General features: G+C 37.8%; 1 protein-coding gene and 1 long non-coding RNA gene across 8 annotated transcripts; one reads left to right on the plus strand and one right to left on the minus strand.

The window, feature by feature from the left end:
• Positions 1–328: 328 nt before the first annotated feature.
• Positions 329–10,531, minus strand: LOC112178202 (putative disease resistance protein RGA3). Of its 7 annotated transcripts, none has more exons than XM_040510204.1 (18): positions 7,453–10,531; positions 7,204–7,337; positions 6,352–7,089; positions 6,147–6,207; positions 4,964–5,042; positions 4,723–4,847; positions 4,437–4,531; positions 4,053–4,312; positions 3,775–3,814; positions 3,581–3,654; positions 2,962–3,059; positions 2,735–2,836; positions 1,916–2,159; positions 1,716–1,839; positions 1,516–1,581; positions 1,323–1,422; positions 994–1,084; positions 329–861 (listed from the first exon to the last, which is right to left on the minus strand). In XM_040510204.1, exon 1 carries the CDS (start codon positions 10,392–10,394, stop codon positions 7,476–7,478), a length of 2,919 nt encoding a protein of 972 aa, XP_040366138.1. In that variant the 5' UTR covers positions 10,395–10,531; the 3' UTR covers positions 329–861; positions 994–1,084; positions 1,323–1,422; positions 1,516–1,581; positions 1,716–1,839; positions 1,916–2,159; positions 2,735–2,836; positions 2,962–3,059; positions 3,581–3,654; positions 3,775–3,814; positions 4,053–4,312; positions 4,437–4,531; positions 4,723–4,847; positions 4,964–5,042; positions 6,147–6,207; positions 6,352–7,089; positions 7,204–7,337; positions 7,453–7,475. The 7 variants fall into 7 exon arrangements, with proteins under 7 accessions (XP_040366138.1, XP_040366139.1, XP_040366140.1 ...); XM_040510205.1 differs by having other exon boundaries at positions 2,962–3,079; XM_040510206.1 differs by having other exon boundaries at positions 1,916–2,114; positions 3,775–3,819.
• Positions 10,532–15,070: 4,539 nt separating this feature from the next.
• Positions 15,071–16,498, plus strand: LOC121050812. Its single transcript, XR_005804038.1, has 4 exons — positions 15,071–15,692; positions 15,797–15,850; positions 15,955–16,020; positions 16,466–16,498. It is a non-coding gene; the product is annotated as an uncharacterized LOC121050812 (long non-coding RNA).
• Positions 16,499–25,907: the final 9,409 nt, after the last annotated feature.

Below are 25,907 nucleotides of genomic sequence, written 5' to 3' on the forward strand. Positions count from 1 at the left end.
CACTGTCCCTGTATGATAGGAAACAAAAAGAAAAAATCCAAGACATCCAGGCGAAGCCATATCTCATCTACAGTATGACTCGCAGTCTCCTTCTCATGCAGTCAGCAATAGCCCAAAATAGCAGTGTACACACCCCTTTTAAAGGAAACATTTCTTTTCAACAAACTTGCACAACCCTTGGAGAAAAAGTATACCCAAACCCATTAAACGAGGATATACAGCAAAGGGCAAGATTAGCAATGTTAAAGTCTGTTAATATAGTAGACCTTACCAAGTTAGCTTGTCAGGTCATTATATTACCAGAAATGAGAACACGTGCAAGCAAAAACAACACATGACAATAAACACAATAATTTAACAAGGTTCGGCCAAATTGCCTACATCCTCGGGCGACCATGATGATGATGAATAAACTAATAAAGAAGGTTACAATCATAAACCACTCGACTCTCAACCCCTCTCAATAGAGAGCCCCAGTTACACCCAAGAAAAACCTCACAAGCATTCCGCTCAAAGTAAAATCTCTTAGGGAAGCATCTCTTCCTAAATAATCTATAGATTCTTCACAATCCTAGTACTACTAGAACAAGTCCCCTCTCCTTGTGAAAGAAGAAATTAAAACCTTGCAGCCTTTGGGACTTTAGCTTGACTAAGCCCGTGACATGCTGTTCCTCTCAGTTGTGAATCTTCTCCTGAATTTAGTTCCACTAGATTCAACAGGATTCAACTTCAATCAGGATTTCACCATGTCCAAGCTATTTTGAGCTGCAACCCTCATTGAACATCCCCTACATCATTTGTCCCTTGGTTGAATTTGAGTCAGCTCGGTTTGGGTCACATCCACCCTTCCCCTCTTCCAAGCTGCAAAAAGTTTCAGCCCCAACAGGATAAGAAAATCGAAGGAAATCATATACTGAATTAATCTAGTGACATTAATTTGAATACGAAAACTAGCTTGCAGGTGGAAATTCAAATGTTCAAATGCGATATTACCTAGTTTAGGTAATCCTCATCCACTGATCAAATGGATGAAAGAATACTAGACAGTTCTCCTTTGCTAGTGCATCACTTCTTCAGACAAGTCCTACATAAAATGCATGTGTTGATCAAGATGAAATTCATTGTTAAGCAATCAGCATCTTTCAAATTAGGTTGCACTACAAATTCAAAGATACAATAGACACGAGTTTTCTCCCAAATTAGGTTCATCAAGTTGCAAATATGAGAGTTCATTAAATTGTTCACACATGGAAACCTTCATATCTTAATAGTACAACTGTGCATTATAAAAGGATCATTTATCAGTTTTAAACTCTCATTACCTATACTTATGGCAGAATTGTGAAAAGCACATCAATAGTCAAATGGATGTGACGATGCAAGACAATTTCCGAAATGGTGTATCACTGCTTGACAATCCTCCTGCATAGCATATGTAGTCATAGGATTGCAGTAAGAAGGTGCAACGTCAACATTATTTCATAATATTAGCTCAAACCTCAGTTTCTCTGTTACCTTTGCTCCATTTGTAGAACCTCATTAATCAGCTGCCAACTGGACAACTATTCTGAGTCAGTTATGCTTCAGTTTAGCGTGTACATAAATGTTAGTAAGATTGTATTCTACAAGAAAATGAAGTCTATACTACATAACACAGGTCGAAATTCTTGTTCGGAAAGATGCATACAAGTGATATAACTAAAGTTTGATTATACCTGAGGTTCACATGTCTTGGGATATATCCAGCAACTGAAAACTTGAGGCGGGTTTGAACACCCAGGTAAATCTAATAGCGCCTACATTGGTCAGTCAAATAGATTCCAAAATGCAGCTCAAAATCTGTCAAACAAGATCCAAGATGCAATTAAATCTATGTTTTGTAATTCAAAGAATTAGAAATCAGCATAGCACTTACCATAGCACTAATCAGCTTGCCAGCACCAATTCAATTCCTTTCTGCATCAGCCTGGCCTGCTCATAAACTTGGTTTGATATTTTGTATATACCAGATACACAAGGTATATGTGTATAGGAGATATATTGTATACGAAATGCGACATATTGCAAAGCATGAGGAGTATGGGAGAGTCATCATGTTTTGAGGAAACCAGCCACTGCAACTTTGAGGGGTGAGCATGAGCATGACTTTGCAATATTTTCTGGCAAGAAGTATTTTTCAGACTATGTCGTATATAATCCTATTCTGGAGATTTACAAGAATTCTGAGCTCTGGGAACAGCTATTAATGGACAACATTATAACAGATGCAAAAGTTTTTATCCGTGTTCCAAATCAGACTTCACATGTTTAAATTAGACTTCTCTACAATAACAGCACAAATCTTAAAAGAGTAATAGTTACACTCATTGGACTTGTTAATTGAAGAAATACAGCCAGCTATTGTTATAATCAAATCATCCAATTGAAAACAATGGTTGACAATTTTTAAGATCAACAAATAATGATACTTCCATGACCATCCATCATGTTATAACCATTCATCTTGAATTTGGAGATTTCATAACTTGGGACACTCTTTTGTTTTGCCCTGACTCCCTGACTGAAAGACCAAGAGATCTTTGAAAACATTCTGCAGTGGTCTTTATCTTATTAGGTGACTTTAATTTTTTTTTTTAATTTTTATATTCTTATATGAAATTCTCTAGAAATAATACTAGAAAGAACACCTGAACTACTGCAGTGTATACATAGAGATTCAAACAGGGCAACCAACCTCATAAGGCCTTTGGACTTAATTGGCAGAACCTGGAAGCGAATTGATTGAGACTTTTGGTCATATAGACTCGTCCCTCTCTTTCACGCCACTAAATCCCATCTGATGCAAAGTACATAACAAAACTAGTGACTATAGATTTAACAACTTGCAAGAAATGACTCAAGCCTTTAAACTGTTACATCATCTCAGATACAAATGAAAAATTACAACTCTATGTTAAGTACCTCACCAATCAGTCAAAGGACAAGAAGTCTACAAGGGCACAGAGCTACACAAACAACCCACCAAGAACAACGACCCTAGGTTACAGCAGCCTTCCGATCTAACAGGATGAAAGAGACTCTGTAATATTCGAACACGTCGAAACATACCAGTCTTATTGCACATACAAATAATTAAAGACGCAGCTTTGTAGGAACCAGTTGAAAAGTAAAATCCCCAACTCAAAATTCAGAATGTGTGCCTTGAAATTCAATGTTACCATGGAGTTACATTGAGTAGAATAATCTAAAGTAAACTACATGAATACAAGACAAATTTAGGAAGACATAACCTACATCATATGACAAATTGCTCGAATAACGATGGCTGATGAAATTTAATAGGAAATATAGAACAAAATGCCTTCTTTAGTAATTGCAACTTAACTCACAACCTGCAGTCGCTCTCCATCCAAACAAAGTTTTAACACTTGATTAAATTGATAAGGAAAGCACAGGACATCTAGAAATAATGTTGACACCATATAAAAATGCCATGCAAGCTAAACGCCAGCCACACCACAAACACATATAAACGTTGCATGATGATACAGAGGTCTATCAAGCTTATAGTTCGTAGTACCTCATCTCATTAATGATTAATCACCAGCTTGACAACTCCGATGTAATTTTGGAGTCTCCATGCTTCTACATTTCCTACACAGTAGATTTTGATTTATATCAGATCTGTAGCAGAAGAATTTGTTTGTATTGGCTTACAAGATCATGAATTCCATGGAAGGTAATTTACAGAGTTTTGCATGCGATAGAGACTACCTGAGTGTCATGTTATGCTGCTTCACTGCTATTTTGAGGTCTGACCTGCCAAAAAAATCATCATTACAAATCTATATAGTTTGCATCAAATTTTACATAAGCTTCTCCTAGTCTCAAATATAAAAACTTAAAGAATCCAGAGCATTGGAAAAGACTTGTAGTGCATGCATGACCTTAGAAAACAAAGTCACTTTTCGGAGTTACAAAAAAGTTTAGAAAGTGTGAATCCTAAAACTAATAGAACAAGTCACCAAGTCCTTGTGATAGAAGAAATATACCCCTTTCTGCCTTTTGGACTTCAGCTTCCACTGCTGATGAAGCCCGTGTCATGCTGTTCTTCCGCTTTTTTGTGATTCTTTTTATCTAGAATTTGATTCCACTGGACTCCAACAGGATTTCCAAGTCAGTTTCCACCATGTCCAAGCTGTTTTGAGCCGCAACCTTCATTGAACATCCCCTACATCATTTGTCCTTTTGGTGAATTTGAATGAGATCAGTTTGGGTCACATCCACGTTGCCCTCTCTTCCATGCTATAAACTTCAGCCCCCAATAGGATAAAAAAATCCATGGAAATCAGATACCAAATTTATATAGTGACATTAATTCGAATCTGAAAATATATATAGCAAGTGGAACTTCAAGCCTTCAACTGAGATATTACCTACTTTAGGTAAGCCTCATCCACTGTTCAAATGGATGACAATCGTAAACTGTTTTCCTTGCTACTTGCTACTGCACCACTGCTTCAGACAGGTCCTGCATAGAATTCATTTTCTCTAGTTAAGCAACCAGCATCTCTATTCTAGTCATACAGACACAAGGGACGTTTAATTTATATTCCCTAAATATCTTAGTAGTTTCTAATCACTCACTTCGAGCTGTTTTTCGTAGTGGCAGTTTAAATTAGACACGTGAAGGTCTAGTAGTGTAAAATCTGAAAAATATACCTTACTAAAGAGAGGGGAAAAGTGAAACTCCATGTTGTTCAATTTAAGGCAAATTTGTTACCACTATGATATATATACTACTTCTCCAGCTAAATTTGATTCTCTGTCAAGGAAGGGCCAAATTTCTGCGAAATAACAACCATATAAGCATTTCTTTAGGCATCATTTTTTTTTCTGCACTAAAATGAACATTCAAAATAAAAATTAATAAAAGTATCTATATTAGAACAAAACAACAAACCTCAGGGGACATTTGGAAACTTAACAGTAGAGCGAATGAGACTATGGGTCACACTGCCACTTCCATCTTTTTTCCGCTACTAAGGCAAGAGAATCAATTGCAATGTAAATTAGATACTGAATTTTGAAACATTAGAATACAAGAACTACCAAGTGCAAATTCAAGCTTCAACTGCTACATATATGGAAATGCTTCAGATACAGATACCAAATTACTACCACGTCTAGTTAAGAGCCAATATATGCAAAGGAAAGCTTCGAAAATACTCCTCCATCAAATGTGTTAGTCAATATGGATTTCATTTCTTAACCTATAGTTGAAGCATGTTCTGACAACTAGAGAAAAAGAAAGAAGAAGAATTTCCCCCTTAAAGATTACACACGTGGTGTGCATAGATGGTCAAATAAGCATTTCTCCAAGGCATTTTCATGCATGGAGGAGAGGAACTAAAGCGCATATGTGTGCGCGCGCGTTGATAGAAACTTGAAGATAAATTCAATCCAGACCTTGCGGGTAAATCCACTCTTCTGATGCAAAGGAAGCTAAATATGAAAACTAGTGATATTAGAATGTAGTAACTATCAACTAAAAGCACTCTCTAAACTATTGCATAGGATCATTTCAGATGATGGTGATAAATTACCTAATGTATGTAAGAAACTGACCAACCAGTCAAACACATACCAGAAATAAAGAGAACTGTTTATATCTGCTTAAGTGCTTAACAGCAATGTGTTGATCAAGATCACATGCATTTATTGACTCTATCTGTATTTAAAACATCCTTTGATAGTTCAAGACCTTAATTAGCAATCAGTACTTGTAATCATTGGGTTTCAGAACGATGCAGTTACTAACAATTATAGTCTTCTCTCATATGATGATGATCAAGTGTTGGTGGGGATGTCAAGAACTGAAATCTTCCAGGAAAATTTCTCTTTGAATAACAATAGGAATGATATTTTAGGAGCACCGTAACAGAGTGTATAGAGGTGTATAGGTTACCATAGAACCTCATTAGCTTGCATTGACAACCAACAACATTCTGAGTCCATATGATTAAAGATTTCTGCCAATAACAGGGGAAGATTGTGGTATGCACAATATGCATAACGCAACCTTTATTACTAGAAAATTAAGTAGGAATTTTATTTGAAGTTGGGCTTATGAAGTGAAGGCATACCAGAGTGTCATCAGGTCTTGAGAACTCCAGCAACTGCAAACTTCAGAATATACACTATATTCTGCAAAGTTCATGACGACAAATTCTTATCTTTTGCATAAAATTTTCACATTAGGTTTCATATAGCCTCACATCTAAACACTTGAGAAGAGTGAAACATCAATTACTATCTTCCTATAAGTTATAATTTCACTCTTTGACTTACTTGCAAAATGAAGAATGAAACCAGAATTGTAAATTCAAATGCCCTTGATCAGGAGTTGAATGCTGAGCCCGTACTATTGGAAGAGGCAGAAAAGTATCATAAGCAACCAGTAAGATCTTCAACCCTCGAGTATGCTCTCGGCTTCTGTAATTGCCTTAAAAAGCAAGACCCTTGATGATGATCAATTGATGTGATACTTTTATCCTCTTGATATGGAGGTCCCATTGTGTTCATATTCTCATTCAAGGGACAGTCCTGACCATAACAAAAGGAACTTGTGAAACTATATATGGACCTGCAACATTATAGATTGGGCAACTGTATACATTGGTACGTTGACATCAACAATTAGAAAAATAAGATTCCAAGTTTTATAAATTTGAAGATAGAATAGACACATGAGTTCTCTCCCGATATGAGAGTTCATTGAGTTGTCCACGACTGGAAACCTTCATTAACTTATTGGTGCAACTGTGTACTATAATCCTAGCATTCATCAACCTTTTTCAAATCTTACAAAGGGTTACTTCAGATACAGAATGATAAATGACCTAAAATTTAGACAGAATCATGAAAAGCACATCAATCAGTCAAATGGATGCCTCAATGCAAGCCAGGTTTCCCGAGTGCATAGAATGGGTTGATCAAGACGGAATTCATTTCTCAAGTTGGAGCTGATCACATTTATGTTAACTTCAATGTTCATTGTGATTATGAGTCGGTCATGCTTAAGGGTACCTGCACATAAGTTTTTGAAAGATTTGATTCTACAAAAAAATGAATTTTATACAACATAACAAAAGTGTGAAACTCTAGTCCAGAATGATGCATGCAACTAGAGTCTGATCCTACCTAAGTGTCATCATGTCTTGGGCAATCTAGCCACTGCAAACTTGAGGCAGGTTTGAACAGCCTGCGATAGGGTGCTTGAAATCTTTAACTTGGTCGACTATAAGTAACGTCAGTACGTCGGGGATAGCGATTATCTGAAGATTTCAAAGAACATAAATAAACAAAGTTTGCTCTGCAGGTTGCAATCAAAAAACTAAATACGCTGCAGGAGTACAAGAATACATATACATTCATCAATTAATTACATACCAGAATAGTTTGGCTTCCGCAAATTAATACTTTACAGTATCTATTTTTCTTCCTTTGAAAAGGGGATCAACTCCCGAATATTCAATTGTGACGTTTGGGATGCGAGAGATGAACTCGTCAGGAAGGCTGGCAGGAAGGCTCTGACAATATTTGATGAGAAGATTCTGCAGTCGTGCATTTTGCAGGAGGAAGTCTGGCAGTTGTTTTAGTTTAGGACACTCCACAACATGCAAGGAAGAAAGGCGTGGCATTATTGAAATTGATTTCATTTGGGAATTAGAAGAACTCTCTGCCTTTCCACCTAATTCCCACTTTGCTAAACTCGGCAAGCCGCCAAGATAGAGTGTTTCCAAACTTGGGAAGGATGATGTTTCTTCTTCTACTCCGTAAAATTCAGCTCCGATCTCTTCCAGATCAAGCACCCAATGTAGCTTTACTACTTTAAGGGACGGCAGTTTCCCGAGAGGAGGCAAAACAGAGGAGTGGCGGTAACAAAGATGAAAGACAGTCAATCTGGTTAAATACGAAGTCGTCATCCAATTTGGCCAGGTGGGGCCATGATACAACCAAATTGCCAAAGAGTCCAAATTTTCATGTGGTCGCAAGGCATTCATTACTGCAGCATCTGCGTCGTTGCCGCTGAGGTTCCACACAATAAGACGTAAATAAGAAAGATGAACTTTTTGATTCAATTCTGCTTTCTCGGCCTCACTTGCCGCATTTTCCCCGACCCTTGAGATACGGATGTCAAGACGGCGAAGCTGATTCATCATTCTCAGATCTCCAAATTTGAATGCTTCGGCATCGTCATTACAATAAACAGATGGCCTCCCGTCTACTGTTCGCAAATTCCTTATACTTCCAATCCCTTTTGGTAAGCACTGAAGCCGACCACAATCCTTAACATGAAGGTGCTTCAAGTTAATCAACTTCCCCATATTGTCGGGTAACTTTTCAAGGCTCAAGCAGTAAGCAAGCCTCAAGGTTTGCAGATTGTACAAGTTACAAACGTTGTCGGGTAATCTCCTCAAATTACCATTCCTAGACAAATCAAGATATCTCAAATGTATCAAATCACCAATCTCCTCTGGCAACTGATGAATGTTGTTGCGACTCAAATTCAAACTCCTGAGACGTTTCAACTGTGAAATCAAATCCGAGTCAATGGCTGTAATTCTTGAATCAAAAGTTGCTAGGGTACGTAAAATTTTGCTATTCGCTAATTTTGATATCAAAGATGGAATTGGACCCTCGGGTGCTGACATTAAGGTCAAATGGCGAACCCTATGATTTGCACTCGATGTCTCTGTTCCATGGGTACCCGTAGCCTCCACAGTAAGACACTCATTTTGGTTAAGATATTGTATAAAATCATGCACAGTATCATGCATCTTGCAGCCTCTAATTTCCTTGGTAAGTGCATCTTGCCTGAAAACTTGTAAGAAACATAGCATTGCTAACTTAGTAAAAACTTCTCTACCTTTTGTTGCCTCTTCTTCGTTTTCTCCAACATTCAAATAGCCTTGTGACATCCACTGCTCGATAAGAATTTCTTTGCCGAACTCAAAACCTTTAGGATAAGTAGCACAATACAGAAGGCAACTCTTAACCTCCATAGCCAAATCATAATAACTGAGTAATAATGGTCGAAAAACTTCTTCTTGGACAACTTTTACATTCCATATCTCACTGTTGAGAACTTCTTCCCATTCTCTGATTGTCTGCCTATGCAATAGGAGACTTCCTAAAGTCTTCAAAGCCAAAGGCAAACCGTCACATTTTCTAACAATTTTCTCAGCAATATCTCCATACCACTTGTTGGACTTATCTTCTTCCCTATCCAGAAATGCAATACTATTGAATAGTTTCAAGGAATCCAGATGACTCAACCTTTCCAAATTGATCATGTCACTGGTTGCTCTCATAATTCGAGCAACCTCCTGCTTTCGAGTGGTCACCACAATTCTACTGCCTTCAGCACAACTTTGCATTAATACTGGTAATTTTAAACTATCCCACTCTCTGTGGTCTTCTGTCCACACATCGTCAAGGACAAGAAGGATCTTCTTTTCCTTTTCATCCTTTTTCTCTTCTTTTTCATCCTCTTGTCCCTTGACGAGATTCTGAATACCAGCTAATATCGTTTGCAACTCGTCTGAAGTAACTTGAGTACCACCGAGTTGCCTAAAGATTGCTTTTGCAATCTTGATGACATCGAAAGGGTCCGAGACACAAACCCATGCTTTGATATCAAAATGGGCTTGAACTCGTGCATCGTTAAAGACTAATTGGGCCACAGTTGTTTTCCCCAATCCTCCCATCCCTACAATGGGGATGACAAGGCCGGGCCTCCCTTCCCTTAACAACTCACTCACCAGCCTCTCTTTTTCAACTTGTCGCCCAAATATGGTCGATATATCAACGAGAGATGAAGTTAAAGATCGTGGATTAGGTTGTTCAGCATTAACTGCAGCAGCATGCATGGTGGGTTGAAGGCTATACTTGTTTTTGTCAATGTAAATCTGAGTTAACTCTTCATTCAGATCTTTTATTGCACTACCAATCTTATAACGACGAGTTACCTCATTCAATCGAGCAAGACAAAAGCAATTGGAACGAAATGAGAAACGTACCTCCACATCAGAACCTTGTGTTTCTTGTTTCTCAGCTTCTCGTTTCCCAATTTCAGTGTTCCAAGCGTCGAGTACGTCATCCATCTTGTACGTCAGGTCTTTGAGCTGATCCAACCAGTCTCTCACAGCTGGATCCTCCACTTGCTTCTTCTCCGCATCGTGAAGCACATTCTGGATAAGTTTGAGGGTGCTTCTGAACTTGTCAACTTCCTTCTTAGCCTTCAAAACCAGTTTCACCCCTTCACTTGTATGGTGGTAAACAACTGAACCCAATTTTTCAACAAGAAGGTTGACGAGTGCCTCGGCCATTTCTTGATCGATTTGGAGATTGGTTCTCGATCGGTGGAAAAAGCGAAAGCAAGCTAGGGGAGTATCAACGGCAGCTAGCTATATATCTCTTCCCTTTCTTCTACCAACGGAAACAAAGAAGAGTTCGTTTCTTTCAGGGAGGGACACCATCACTTTGGCATCTTTATGGCTCCACATGCAGCTACTTTTTGATCGAATTACCCCATTCATGATAGTCGTAAATCACACAAAAGAATATCTATTCGACCCTTTCGCTTTTACTTTTTGTATTTTATGCTTCTTTATCACATTTCTGGAGTTGGGAATTAATTGGTTCACAATTAAGGAATCAGAGAAATATCAAGTAAGAATTGAATGAATTGCAAAGATCAAGAGATACTGATCTATGGTGCTGCTGCCACAACAAGGATAAGCAAAAAAAAAAAAGGACTTTCTTGTAAAGAAAGTAATGGATAGAACTTTGAGTATGAGAGAGAGAATAACGAGGTTACCCACTACGAAGGCAAGCAATCACGCACCAGCATAATCCTTCAACCCCATCATTGTTTTTTGTTTTTTTGTTTTTTTGTTTTTCTAAACAGCCCTCTGTGAATTCTCAATTTCTAGGCCTATTACATGAAGACACCCCCTCTTGTTTGAAGCTCCAGCTATTTTGAATTAGACAAACAAACAAAGAGTTTGCAGTTAAGCCAACATTGTTTACCAATGGTTATTACTTTAAAGTTTCAAGACGACTTTGTGAAGCCATTACAACTTACAAGTAGATAATTAGAAAAGATAATCCGAACTCCGAAGTACCATGGTAGTGCTGTCACAATTGGAAAATATAATTAAGAAATGCATGACAAGAAACAATTAACAAAGACTTGGAACATAACACATAAATTATCATTCAACGTACCTACGCAACATGGAGACCATATCGCATACTAAATAATCACAACAAACACTCTTTCCATCCTTAAATACTTCACCAATTCCTGATCATGCTGCAAGTATGGTACTGGGGGAGGGTTATGTCAATGCCAAGATGTTAGGTACGTAGCTGGGTTCAACTAGAAGGGATCTATTGCTTTCTCAGAACCATTGTTTAATTGCCAGACTTCACGACCTTAACCTGTGCGGTAGCAGTGGACATTTTTCAACTCGATGGTCCAAAAGTGGTCATTTATCAATTTTGTTTTTCTCTGACAGAGAGAGGGAAATAAATAAAGTTTCCACCAGATCATATGGAAATATCAGCAGTAATACCCAAAGGATTAATTGATTAAATATAGAATACTACTTCTAATGGGTCTTCTCAGTGGCGGAGCCAGAATTTCTTATCAAGTGGGACACAAAATTAGAAAATTTTTTAATAAAATAAAATAAAATAAAGATAATATTAATATTTTTCTCAAAATTACGTATTTTATTAAATAATAAACTTTATAACTTTGGATTAGTTCCTGTTTACCCAGAAATCACAAGTATTTTGCCCACTTGCACCAACAAGTTTTGTATTGTGCCCAATTACACAACTCTTTGGGGAAAAGACCTATAAGGGTAGACTTTTCTAAACTAGTGCCTAATATGTTCTATGCTGACTTTTAGGTGTTTAACCCTAACTTTTCTTTAGAAATCCTGTTCACACTCTTAACAAAAACAAATCTAGCCTTCAACATGCCTAAGTTTTTCACCTAGCGGTTACTTTAACAGGCGGAATCACTGCTGCTTGTTTCTGTCTTAAGCTGAGTCAGTTTTTCTTTTGGAAAAATAGGATTTGGACCTTAAAAATAGTATAGAAATCAAGGCAGAAACAGATATTCATGCTAAAAAAAATAAGAATAAAGATAAAGACAAGGTGAATGAGCAATCTGGAATTATTTATTTAAACATAATTACAAACTAAAGAGTTATTCAGAGCCTCATTCTCAGGTAAACAGCAAAGGCTGTTTAGCTATCCATAAGAATGAGAACCGATACTTACTTGTAATGAAAGCACACTACTTCACTCTTAAGCAGGACTGGAAGCACACTGCTACTACTACTATGAGAGAATTGATATGGAATTTTAATATGAACTGAAGCTCTCCTCTCTTCGAATGCTTTCTAAGAGAAGCTAAAGCTCCTATATAGGGAGCGGAACTCAAATTACAATTCAAAACAACAAAATGTACAGAACGACTCCGTGATTTCCTGCTTTCCTGAGTGCTCCTGCTGGTGGAGGTCGGACGGGGAAAAGCAGATTCCTTTAGGTGAAATGTTTTTTCACCTGTCTTTTTGAAAAGCAAAAGTATCTTTTGGGAAAAGTCCAAAAGTACTTTCGGTGTTTTCTACACCTGCTGCTTCACATGTTCTCGTCAGTTTCTGAATTGTGACTAAGGACAAACGAGTCGTTATCTGCCTGAGCCATTCGAGCAGTTGTTGCGTTATCTTCGACATCTGTATCAACATACATCTTGTAGTGGTTGTCTGTTTCAAGTTTTTCCACCCAATGTAAGCATGCCAGTGTCGAGTCTATCTTCTTTCTGGTAAGAGATAGGAATAGGTCACTGCTGACTACGTCAGGATGATCGTAAGCAGTGATAATAATCTTTTCTCCTGTTGCCAGGAAAGTATTGTGGACATCTTCAGAGATGATCTTCTTGATGTATTCAAGAGTCATGGCCTTCATCCATGGAATGCTTGAGTTTGGCTGGCCATTGTACCCTACACAGGCTGGTTGAAGATATTTCCTTTGAATAATTCTCACATAATGATATGGAGAAATATATTCAACTTCACCGTCTGTCTTCTGGATCCATTCTGGAGGAGTGGATCTGAACTTCAGAGGAAGCCTACAGTCATTTTTTCTAATGTTTTTGACTGTGTTGACAATGATGGGCGGCAAACCTCTAAGATCATCATTTGTTTTAGTCCACAGGTTGTGGACAAAACCATTTCACTACAACACATTTGGGTATATGCAACGGGTTTATATGCAAGGAGTTAAAATTCCTTGCATTTGGTTCGATAATACCAAGAATTATACAAGTCCTTGCATTTACTTTGGATATAATACCAAGAATACATAAAGTCCTTGCATTTTGTTTATTAAAATATAAAAAAAATAAAAATCCTTGTATTTGCTATTCACTTCCTTGCATTGGTTGAGCGGGATTTTTGGCGCCCTTAGGTTTGCTCTTAATCTGAATCTCTTTTTGTTTTTTTAACTCTCGCCGTCTCTTCCTGTGTTTCTCCATCTCTCCATTCTCTCTCTTCTCTCCCACTGCTAGTTCACCCTAGAGCCAAATTTTAGTCTCAATTGCTCTCATACCCAACCAAACCAGTAACTAGGGTTTCTCCACTCCAGCAATCACCCTCCAATCCCTGATTTCCCCTTATTCAAACTCTAGAACCCTCATCTTCCCCATTCCAATTTCAATTTCAAATTCAATTGCAGAGATTGCCAATTCCAGTGCTGGAAACTACGCAGAGGCCTTTCCTTTGTATATGAAAGTCTCGAGTACTTCAAGACATACGCGCCTCAAGTACGGGAACCCTAAGATCAAGGAGGCTATTACCCATAAATTCACCGAGTAGTTGCGTCGCGCTGTGGAGATTCGCGCCGTTTTGGATGACGGCAAGCCCAGCCTGGCCTCCAACGGCGATGCGGCGATGGCTAGCAGGCCGAAAACCAAGCCCAAGGACGGCGAAGGCGGTGACTGGTAGGATCCGGGCGGTGACTTTCCGTACTGAGTTCTAGTTTTTGTCTTCTCCGACTCATGTTACATACAAATCGTACTCCATGTCATAATCTCCACCCAGTTACAGTTCCCCCATGGCCTCTACTGCTAGTCTCAAATCCCCACTCCCTCAAACCGCTCCCTCAACGCCCCACCTTCCCCTTCCTCAACCACTCCACCTCCTCCCGCCCTCCACGCCGTCGTCTCACTCTCTCTCGCGCCCCATTGCTGCCTCTCTTAAGGTAAATTACTCCCTTTTTTGCCCCTCCCCACTATCTAACTGTACTGCCCACCACCTGTTCGATGATATGCCTCACTCACCTCTCTGTTTGTTTTAGGAAAACCTGGGCCAGCTTGGGAAGACTTGGAACGATGTGACTAGCTTGAACAGCTGGGTTGTTCGGGACTATTACCACCTTGTCAATTCTGTCAACTCGTTAGAGCCACAATTACAGAGGCTCACTGATGCCCAGGTTTGCTGGCTTTAATCGACTCTACTTGTTGTTTATTGTTGTAAAAGATTGTTTTGGTGATTTGGATTATGGGTTGTGTTTGTTTGTTTGTTGTAGTTTACTGCTAAAACTGTTGAGTTCCGGTGGAAATTGGGACGAGGAGAGACACTTGCAAATATTCAAGCTGGTTGCTTTCTGTCTAGAGTTTACTTGTTAGAAAGATTGTGCATTTATTGTGCTCCGATTCTAAGTGGTGACTTTTTGTAGAGGCTTTTGCTGTTGTTCGTGAAGCTGCAAAACGGAAGCTTGGTATGTCATTTTGATGTTCAGGTATCCTATTCTCTCTGGCACTCAATGTGTTGGTAGTCACACATGTGGTTGGTTTATCTACATATGAAACATTATGTATTTTTATTAACTTGATTTTGTGACCTTCCTGTTTGTATATGCAGGTAATTTTATGCCAGATTATTGGTGGGGAGGTGACCTAATTAGTACCTTTGGTTGACTAGTATGTGATTTTCTTTTTGCAGGTTTTCTTGTTTTTCCGTTTGGTTTCAGGGCTCAGAGGTATATTTGTTTCTTTTCTGGGTTGTTATTTTCTTTACTGTCAGTGACATATTAAGAGTGCTTTCATAGATGAGTTGTACTAGCACTTTGCTGGGTTGTGATTTTCTTTATTGTCAGTGACATATTAAGAGTGCGTTCATAGATGAGTTGTACTAAACACTTGAATGATCACATATTAAGTTTGCTTTGAGCTTGTCAACTTCGTTATCAGTTTTTGAATATCTTCTTTTTGTGCTTGTCAATTTCATGGCTCACCATATGCATGATGGACAAGTTAATTGACCTCAGGCATTATTTTTTCAGTAGCTGTTGATTATTTGTAAATCTAGACTAGAATCTGTTGCATGCATGAATCTTCGACTTCTAATTTTTTGACCTATTGTATAAATAAGTTATCTGCTTCATGAGTCATAAGAGAATTCATTGTTCAGAAAATTTTAACTTGTAGTTGGCCTTCATGAGGAGATTTTCTTCACTCTGTTCAACAGCAACTAACACCTGAGTTTCGAGAAGTTTGAACTACCTCAGTGGGGAATTTGATATATGTAAAAGATCTTAGCATTCTGCGTGTAAGATAATTTCAATAGAAGCATCTGCTACTAGTTCTAGTTAGATTTGCTAAATATTTACTAACTAATTGCACATGATCTGTTTCATGATTGTGGAAGTACAGCAGCATAGTTTCTCTGAGCTAATTGTAAACAAGGCAGGGGGTGAAAGTGGACCGGTGATGTTCAATATTTCTTGTTGTATTTAATTTGTCTTAATTTTTCTTATAAGCTGCGCTCAACAGTACTTGCTGAATATAATATTGTTTTTCGTTTTGCACAGCTTTTTCATTTTTATGTACATGAGGATGTGCGAACAATTGCCGATGCTACAATAGAGAAGGATGAGGTACTGTCCTTTTCCTTTATTAATCTGTGATTCTGTATCATTTATTAAGTTTCCATATTGAGAATGAAACACAAGCATAAAACATCGAAAGTTAAGTTCATGGTTTAGTTCCCTAAATTCTCTTTCAGTGTACTGTGAACTTGAAATCTGGCTTATGTCAATGTGGAATCTATGCTGGGTTAACAATGTTGGATGCTAGTTGGGTAAATTTGAAGAGTTGGTCCTTGAGCCAACCTTGACCGTGGCCTTTTTTTTTTTTTTTTCATGTTTTCTTTTTCCAAATCCTGTATCATGTGAAAAGTTTTTTGGAACTGAAATTCGGACACATGAAGTTAATTGTTCATCATTTGCTTGTTGGATTAATATTGGTCAATACCAGATTGTCTCGTGTAGTTAGATTGGCTCACTAGTTCATTCAAATTGATCAAATTTCTCATCCCTGCAGGTTATCAATAAGAGTGGAGCTACTCCAGCAATATATAGTGTGTGATAGTTGTAAATGAGAAGCTTTGTGATTGTCTCCCAATTTGTTGACATAGATGAGATGTCTTGAGTGAGATAATGTAAACTTGAGTTACTAATCTTTATGGAATTTTCAATATGTAATTACTACTTTGATTTATAATAAAAGTGATTCATTTACTCATAGGCTCAAAGGATTTTTGTCAGATTGAATAAGAAATTAATAACATATTAAATGTAATTAAATTCCATAAAAGCATTTTAATTGGTAAAAAGGGTCTTACATCTACTAAATGCAAGGAATGATATGCAAGGAATTGTCCTTGTATTTCAGTTAACCATAGTTAACCTCATGTGTTGAATTCCTTGCATTTGAGATGAACAATTCCTTGCATTTGAGTTTTCAAATGCAAGGAATTTTCAAGTTGTTGTATTTGCTCTTTTGCAAGGGCCTCTTTGCAAGGACCCAAATGCAAGGAATATTCCTTGTATTTGGGTTAATGCAATGAATTTTCAGTCTTTTACAAGGAAAACAATTCCTTGCAAAAAGCATTTTTTCTTGTAGTGTTTTCAACAAGCCAGAGCTTGTGTTCTTGAGGATGTTCACTCTGAACATTGACTAAGTATCTTCCAACGTATGGTCCTGAAACAATAAAGAGAGTTGGAGGAACTAGGTCTTCTGGATTATGTCTTCCTATCAGATTGTGGAATTCATGCCAATCTGATTCATTGAGTGCCATGATAGGGACCCTAGCACTTTCTGGACTTTCAAGGAAGTGAATTTTTTCTTTTCTTACAGCACTCTGCTGTGTATGATTTTCTTCAAACTGTGGCCTAGCATTTTCATAGAGTTCTTCAGCTAGTGCAAAGAGAGCTGGGAACATCAGACCACTGCTTCTTTCTTGAAAGGCAAATAAGAGATTATCCAGGATTGCCTTCTGGTGATAAGCTAGTCTCCTGCCAGTTCTGAACACAGAAGTATCAAAAGTTCTTAATTCATAAGTAAAAACATTTATAACTCCAGTTGGAGTTGGTCTGCTTTTTGGCAAAGCAACAGCCATCAACGGTCTTGATGAGCCTTTACCGTCTGCCGTTTGAGACGGGCTAGCCAATCCTTTACCCTGGGATTGATCAGTTGTGGCTAGTCCTTTTGGACTTAGCAGAAATCTTTTGAGGATTTTTCTTTGGGATCCTCTTCAGGTTCATGTTCTTTCCCAGTTCTTCTGCTTCTGGGATTACGACCTTCGTTGTCGTCTCTTTGGCTGAACATTGCCATTTCTCTGGTCAAGGCGTCTGGAAGATAATTCTTGTTTCCTGCAATTAATTCAACATTATAATCATATTGGTTAAGAAATAATTGCCAGTTTGCTAATCTTCCTCTATCAGCAGCTTTATCAAGTTTGAAATTTTTGAAATTCTTTACTCTGGCACAATCGGTGCGGACAGTAAAGGGTTTTCCAAGAAAAGCTGGAGAATTTAAAATTGTTTTCTTGACAGCCAAAATTTCATTTTCCCCTGTGGGATAATTCAGTTCTGCAGGGCTGAACTTGCCGCTACAAAATTTGCAAATCTTTTCGATGTTAGTTCCAGACGTTTTTGCCAGGACTACACCGGACCAGTAATTATCACTCACATATGTTTGGAGGATAATTTCATCATTCTCTTCTGGTTGTTGAAGAGGAGGGAGGTTTTTGCAGAGATTTTTTATCTGCTTCACAATTTTCTCATCATCTTCTGTGAAGTTCCATTTTCTTTTGAAATTTGTCTTAGGAGATAACATCGCTGTTAACCCTGAGATTTTGGGAATGAAATCTCTCCCGTAATTTATGACACCAAGGAATCTCTCTAGACTCTTAGCATCAGGAATTTTATCTGGAAACTTCCAGATCTTCTCGAGGATATGAGGTTGGAGTTTTATGACTCCATTCTTGATGTTTATTCCTAGGAAATCAACTTCATCGAGGATAAAGAAGATTTTCTTTTCTCCTAGGATAATTCCGTGCTGAACTATCAGCTTTACAACCTCATAGAGGTGTTTCATGTGTTCTTCTCTGTTTTTGGAGAAGACTAAGATGTCATCTATGTAGACGACACAGAACTCCGCCACATGCTTGAAGATGTTGTCCATCTTTCTTTAGAAGATTGAGGGAGCTTGCTTTAGACCAAAAGACATTACTAACCATTCGTAATGGCCTTGTGGTGTTCCAAATGCAGTGAGAGGAATGCTCTTAGGATGCATCTTGACCTGCCAGAAACCTGACTTTGCATCGAATTTCGAAAAGACTTTAGCTCCTCTTTGATCAATACTCTTACTTGAGCAATTTGATAACCATCTTTGACAGTTTTCTTGTTGACATCTCTGTAGTCAATTACCATTCTAGCTTTTCCTCGTAGATTTTCTGCATGATTTCTCACGTAGAATGCTGGAGCATGATGAGGGCTAGTGGAGGTTGAATTAATCTCTTGTTCAGGAGATCTTCAATATCTTTTCTGAATTCCTTTTGATCTTCCTCTTAGTACTCAGGAATGGGTTTGACATGACAGATGGCATTCATGTCATGCAATCTTAATTCACAGACCACTGGGTCTTTTTCCCAAAACTTCTGAGGTTCTACATCGATCTTCTGTTCGAGTAGTTTCTTGATTTTTTCAAGAGTGGGAATTTTCTGAAACTCAAGCTTATTCTGAAAGTGCTTGAGGTTATGCTCATGGATGAAACTAGCTTCTTCATCTTCACTAGTTTCTTCGTCTTCTTCTTCTTCAGAAGATTCTTCAACAAGTAATTCTTCTTGTTGCTTGATTTGGAGTATAGGCTCTTCTTCAGAAGATTCTTCAACAAGTAATTCTTCTTGTTGCTTGATTTGGAGTATAGGCTCGAATTTGGGTTTGTAGGGGGGTAAGATCACCACTATTCTGTTGCGATCTCTGATATTGAGTAGTAAAACCAGGACCTACCACACTTTTTGTTTGTGCGAGTCGGTCTGCCCAGAACACCCGTTCTCCTTTTCTGAAGCCTATCGCTTCTTCATCCTGAATAAATCTTTGTTGGAGAATAAAATCATTTCCCAACAAGAAATCTGATCCTTGGCCTTCAGATTGCCAAACATTCTAGATGATAAATGTTCCTCCACCAATGGTGATATGAACATTTTTTGCTACTTTTTTCATGGTGAGATGGCTTCCATCAAATGTGACACCAGTAGCAGATTTTTTCTTATGTTCTTTCCAGAGTTCATTTGGAATTGCAAATCTTTTTGCAACAGTAAATCCTGATCCATTATCTACAAAGACATGTAGATGATATTTTTTGTGATCAGGGAATTTTAGTCCAATCTCTATGTAGTTGCTATATCTAATGGTAGAGACGACTTTCGACTGTTGAAGCTCATTTGCCTGAGCTTGTTCCTTTGAAATGAACGGTTTACATTCTTCTGGAAGAATTTCCGGTGGTTCAACCAATTCAAAGTTTTCATCGATGATTTCTTCCTTTTTCGAGGAAGAAGGAGGAGAAGGTTCCATAATTTTTTGGAACAGAGTTTCTACCTCTTTTTCTTCTTCTTTCTCTTTTTGTTCAGAGAAATATTCTTCATATTCTTGTTCAACCAATTGGCTGACAAGGCCATTCTTGGTTTTTCTTCTTGCTTCAGCTATGAAACATTCTTTGTGATAAGTCTTTTTTGACTCTTCACAAAACATGGGGAGACCATTCTTTTTGTGACAAAAGCAGTAGTCACAAATGAATGTACCAGGGTTCACCTGATAAGAAGACATTAAAGCTTCTGTCTTGCTTTCTTCCCAATTTTTGATTCTCAAAACATTCATTTGTCTGGATTCAAAGTACTCTACTTCAGAATCCGTCTCAGACTCAGATGAAGTTTCTTCTTCAGAGCAGGTAGAGTAAACTGACCTGTCGTCCTCTTCATCATCAGAATAGGCTATTTCGTAGCCTTTCATGTTTGCAACTTCTACTATTTGCTCATATTCTTCAAAGAGAGCTTTAGTAGATCTTTTACCTTTTTCCAGGCATTCATTGGCATAGTGCCCTTCAGCTGTGCATAACCAACATCTGCAAGCTTTCTTGCTTGGTTGTCTATGCTGATGAGTATTCTTCTTTTTCTTGAAGAATTTCTTTTTAGGATCTTCATCCTTTTGTTTCTTGTAATTGGAACTTCTCTTGAATTTCCAATCCTTCTTCTGATTACTCTTTTTGAATTTTTTAGAATTTTTTAGAGTAATATTTTTCTTTTCTTTTTCTGTGGAACTTGGATTCATGACATCCCCAGTTTGTGGGCATATCTAATATTCCATAGCAGAAATTTTCAACTCCTTTGAGTTGCTTTTTGGTCAGATTGGCCTTGCATTGTTCTTTCAATAGTTGCCGGATTCTGTCGGCAATTCCTCCAACTGAAAATCTTTCAATTGGTTTTTCAGCTATGCTTTCTCTCACAGCTGTTCTCCATGGTTCAGGGAGTTTTCTGTGCAACAGATTAACTAGATCAATATTCTCTAGTTCACCAATTGTACAGTAATATTCTTGAAATTCATTCAAGTATTCTTCGAAATATCTCATGTCACAGATTTTGAGAGCATAGATATTCGATTTTGCCGTTTCTTCGGCTTTCTCACTCAAATTTGAGAGATCTCCACAGAACTGATCGTACAGGGGTACTGCAAAATCATACGGAGACTTTGAAGTCTTAATTTCTTCCAGCCACTCTTTTCCTCTGGCTGTCTCTTTGAAAGAGAAGTAATACTTCTTTGCTACCCCGGTTAGAGTAGTTTCAAAGTACATCTGAAGATCAGGAGCTTCAAATTTTCCAAGGGTAAGAGCAGAGGCCATCATCAGGCTGTCTACCCATTGGTCAAGAGTTTTTCTCTTGTCTAGAGCTTTATCCAGATCTAGCCAAATTCCATAGTTGGAACTTGGTTCTCTGGGTATCTTGTCCTCTGGGACAAATCTTTGAGAATTTCTTTCTCCATTCTTACCCATAGGGGCCTTCTGTATAGGGAGTTTGATTTTTCCCTTTTCTCGAATGATGGAAGTTTTGGAGCTTTCTCCTTCTTCCATTTCAATATCTTGGTAAGGAAGGAGTTTTCTTTCCTTTCCTTGATTGAAAATTTTCATTTCTTCGATTAGTTTTTCTAATCGTTCAGGATTTTCGCAATTCTCAGCTTCTTCATAAAGCTCATAGAGCTTCTTAGCTCTAAACATTTGGACTGGTCTGTTTAGATCAGCTTCCAGTTCTTCTTCAGTAATAGGATCTTCAATAGTTGGTTTTGTACCACTAACACTAGCTTCTCTAGTGCTGTAGCTTCTTCTGAGAAGATTCCTGTTTATCCTGAGATTCTCAGGACCGACATCACTTTTTCTGTGATTGTCAAAATTTAGACTGATTTCTCCAGTCTTTCTACTTTCATAAATTTTAGCTTTTGCACTTTCTGCTGGTAGCATCGGACCAGATAATTTCCATTCAATAGGAAAAGTTACTTCATTCCAAGTAACCTTGTGAATCTGTTGGGAATGGTTCTTCTAACTGGTGAGGAATCTAGTAGTAAGACCAGGGATATTAGAAATCTGTGTCTTTGGCTCTACTGTCGTGCTCATCAGTTTATAGTATATTCTGTATACTATCGCCAATTCTTGCATATCATTTTTCATTGATATGCCATCTGTCTTGACTCTCAGTCAGAGACAGTGGGCTGCATCCTTCAAGCTGGTTGAGAAGTTGGGGAAGCAGTTGAGATATGCCACTTGATTGCATAGAGATGCTTCTAAAGTTCCCAGCAAACTAGCTTGAAAATCTGTCAGTCTATTGTCTTGCAGAACACATAGGACTGAGCAGTTGATGCCTTCTCTTGCCAAAAGCTTTATACCGACTTGGACTGCTCCAATGTGCATAAATTGATACTTCTTTGCTTGTGCTCTGGCAACTTTAGCTGGAGTGATCAGCAGAAGATCTGTTTCTCCCGTTGTAGAGGGAGTTGTGAATTCAAGTAATTTGAAATGATGGCTGTCCATCAGGTCAAATGTTCCCCTTTTGTATATCTATTTGAAATCTAACTTTGGAATTGAGGCGTTTTTTACCTCATGCTCGATTTCATTATATTCAAATTGTTCAGCATTTAGGAGTTGTACTCCTTTCTTTTTCCCGAAGATGCTTATCATTTTAACATCTCGAGTTTCTTTCGGATTTTTATACCGAATACTAGTTGAACTAGTTGAAGGATCCAGAAAAATCATGTTTGGAACAGGATTCTTGTCTGGCCTTTCTAATGGTTTGAATTCATTAGCTTTCTTTTTTACTATAGGTACTTTCTTGTCCTTCAGTATATTTTTCATAGAATCCAGCGTTTTTTGCTGTTCATTGATTTTTCTACTGACGACTGTCAGCTTTTCTTCTTCCGTTTTTGGAAGTTCCTTGATATAATCCAGTTTGTTTTCCAATCTTTCCAATTGGTGGATTATAGCAGGTAATTTTTCTAGATGAGACTAACATCTAGATAATTCTAGTAACAGCCTCTGATATTTCTCATCAGAGGAATTTAATAGAGAATTTATTTTCTCTAATATCAATTCTGACATTGTCCCCATTTAGGAGGGGTTCTCCTTTGAGCTATTTTACAAGCTCTGATATCAGTGAGTTGCGGATCTAACCAATGCTCAAATAATCGAGTGGTTTTTGTTCCTCTTCTAGGACATACAAAAGATTATCAATATCTTCTTCCACCTTATAGATCCTAGTTTGGAGTCTATAAATAATATCCCAGTAGTTGGGAGTTTCTTTGTTAAGACTATCTCTATAGTCTTTCAGCTTTTTCAACTTTTTCAACTTTTCTCTTTCTTTTTTCAATTCTTTGCTAGTATTTTTACAAATAGCAACTAATTCAAGTCTATCTGCAATCGATATTGTGAATAGTAAAGAAGGTTTACTGTTTACCGTCGAATAGAGGATGCAATTTAGCTACAATTATATCTAGACAAATAATTTCAAGATGGGCCCACCACGCTTTAAAAATAAAGGACAAACTTTAAAAATAAAAAGAAAGGGTAGAAGTGAGATGAATAGGAAGTGGTTTTTTGGACAGTAGTGGAAAAAGTGAAAAGATTTGTGTGAGTGGGAAGAAAAATAAGTTGGTGGGGTGTATGAGAATTTTCCCTATAACTTTAGATATTAGATAATTTTCATTAGGGAGATATAATTTATTTTTAACTTTTAAAACTATAAGGAAAAAATATATTATTGTTCTCTAAAAGAAAGAAAAATATTGAAAAAAGTAACTTTCCCAAAGTTACCATGATTCGAACCTGAGACCAATTACAAAATCAATGCATATCTTGCCACTACACCAAGTTGGTTGATAGTGATCTTGCTATACTCTAGGCTATTTAAACAAGTTTCTATGTACAGAAATTGAAAAAAAATATAAAAATCAGTGGGGCACGGGATCCATTGGGTCCCCATGTGGCTCTGCCCCTGAGTCTCCTTGTCTTGCTTGGTTTTGGTTTGAAATTGTACCTCATAGAAAAAAAAAATTAAATATTGTTTAGTCCTTGAACTTTTGCCCTAAAAACACTTCAGTCTTTGGCCTTCTAATTAAACACGTTTAGTTCTTGTACTTCAAAATTTCAGACCAATAGGTCCTTTCCGTTACTCTCCATCTAAAAACGCTGTGAAATTGCTGACGTGTCAATTCTTTCGGGTCAAAAAGTCTATTATACCCTCACTTTTTTTTTCCCTGCATAATTTATTTATTTATTTTTCTTTTTAATTTTTAATTTTTCTCTATTTTTAAGTTTCTTCTTACCCTCTCTCTTAAACCCCTAATCTCTTCTCTCTCCGAACAACACCTCCCAACCATCAAAACCCAGAAATTTTACATGTTCTTGAACCAAATCCAAATAAAGAAGGAAAAAAAAACTGCAACAATTCTTCTCCCAAACCCAGATCAATTAGACAAAAAGAAAAGAAAACCAAAACGATTCCATCAACAACCCATGAGCTCCATCCAAACCTGCTCAAAACCTTCTTCAAAAACCCCAGTACCATCAAATCCCAATCCCAGGCCAAACAGCTCCATGCTCCAATTCCCACCGCCATCGTCAATGCCACTGCTTCACGCCCAAAACCTTAATTCCCCACTTCTTAAATGGCCATCTCTCAAATCCCATTTCCTTCATTTAAATCAAACCTTCTGCAAATTCATCCAATCCAATTCTCATACGCATTTCTCTGCTCCTCCATGAAAATACTGTCCCAAATCGACTGGATACCCTCGTTGACCCGATTGCTTTCGGATGCATCGTTATCTGAATCTGAATCAAACTCCAACCCAAAAACCCAAAGCCCTTGTGGAGCTAGAAAGTCACCGAATTCAGAGCCAAAGCCCTGAGAATTTGACTCGGCCCCAAATACTAGCCCCAAATTGAAATTTTACTCGAGATCATCGCTGTCGTCACCTTCGATTCCAGTTCGGTCACAAACATATCCGAACTTGAGACGAGGACGCATTCGCTGGGGGGATGATCGGAGGAGGCACGACTGTCGTAGAGATCGGTGACGAAGTAGCTGATGTCAAGATCAGAATCGAAGGCAGCGTCGGAGAAGAAGTCGTCGTCAGAGCTGCGGGAATCGATGGGATTAGCGAAGGGGTTGAAGTTGTGATAAGTGCACCAGCGGGTGAGTTGGGGCCGGTTGGTTTGGTGGCTCTGGGTCGCTAGGTAGTGAGTTGTCTCAGGCATTTTCTTTCTCTGAAAATATTGAAAGGTTTTAGCTTGGATGCGCCTACGGGTTGGAGATGGAGGGGGTTGAGTTGAGGTTTCTGGAGGGGAGGAGAGAGAGAGACAGAGGAGAAGAGATAAAAAGAAAGAAAGAAAAGAAAACAAAAATAATTGAAAAAAAAAAGACGAAAGAATAAAAAAAAACAAAAAAAAAGGAAGTGAGGGTATAATAAACTTTTTGACGTGAAAGATTTGCCACATCAGCAATTTAATGGAATTTTTGGACAGAGAGTAACGACAAGGACCTATTGGTCCGAAATTTTGAAGTATAAGGACTAAATGTGTGAAATTAGAAGGTCAGGGACTGAAGTATTTGATAGGAGCACAAAGTGTGACGTTTTTAATGTGTATTTTCCCTCATTTGGCTAACTTATTCTGTTAAAATTAATAATTATAACATCATTTATGTTTTTAGGTACTTCAAGGGTGAAAATGGAGAAAAGAGCCAAAAAAGAGTTAAAATAAGAGTAAAATAAAGACAAGTCATTTTAGAAACTTTCCTCTTTCACTTTAGGAAATATTTCCTATTTTGTTTTAGGGAACTTTCTTTGAACTTTCCTATTAAAGAGAGAATTTAGGAGTCCATCAAATTAAGAACTCTTGAGTGATGAATTCAAGGAAAACTTAAAGGAAAAATCAGGAAAAA

This window comes from Rosa chinensis, chromosome 7, assembly GCF_002994745.2.
Source record: "Rosa chinensis cultivar Old Blush chromosome 7, RchiOBHm-V2, whole genome shotgun sequence".
NCBI lineage: Eukaryota > Viridiplantae > Streptophyta > Magnoliopsida > Rosales > Rosaceae > Rosa > Rosa chinensis.

Excerpts from the sequence above, each read along its gene's own strand:
- LOC112178202 (XM_040510201.1), bottom strand. The coding sequence starts at position 10,394 with ATGGCCGAGGCACTCGTCAACCTTCTTGTTGAAAAATTGGGTTCAGTT.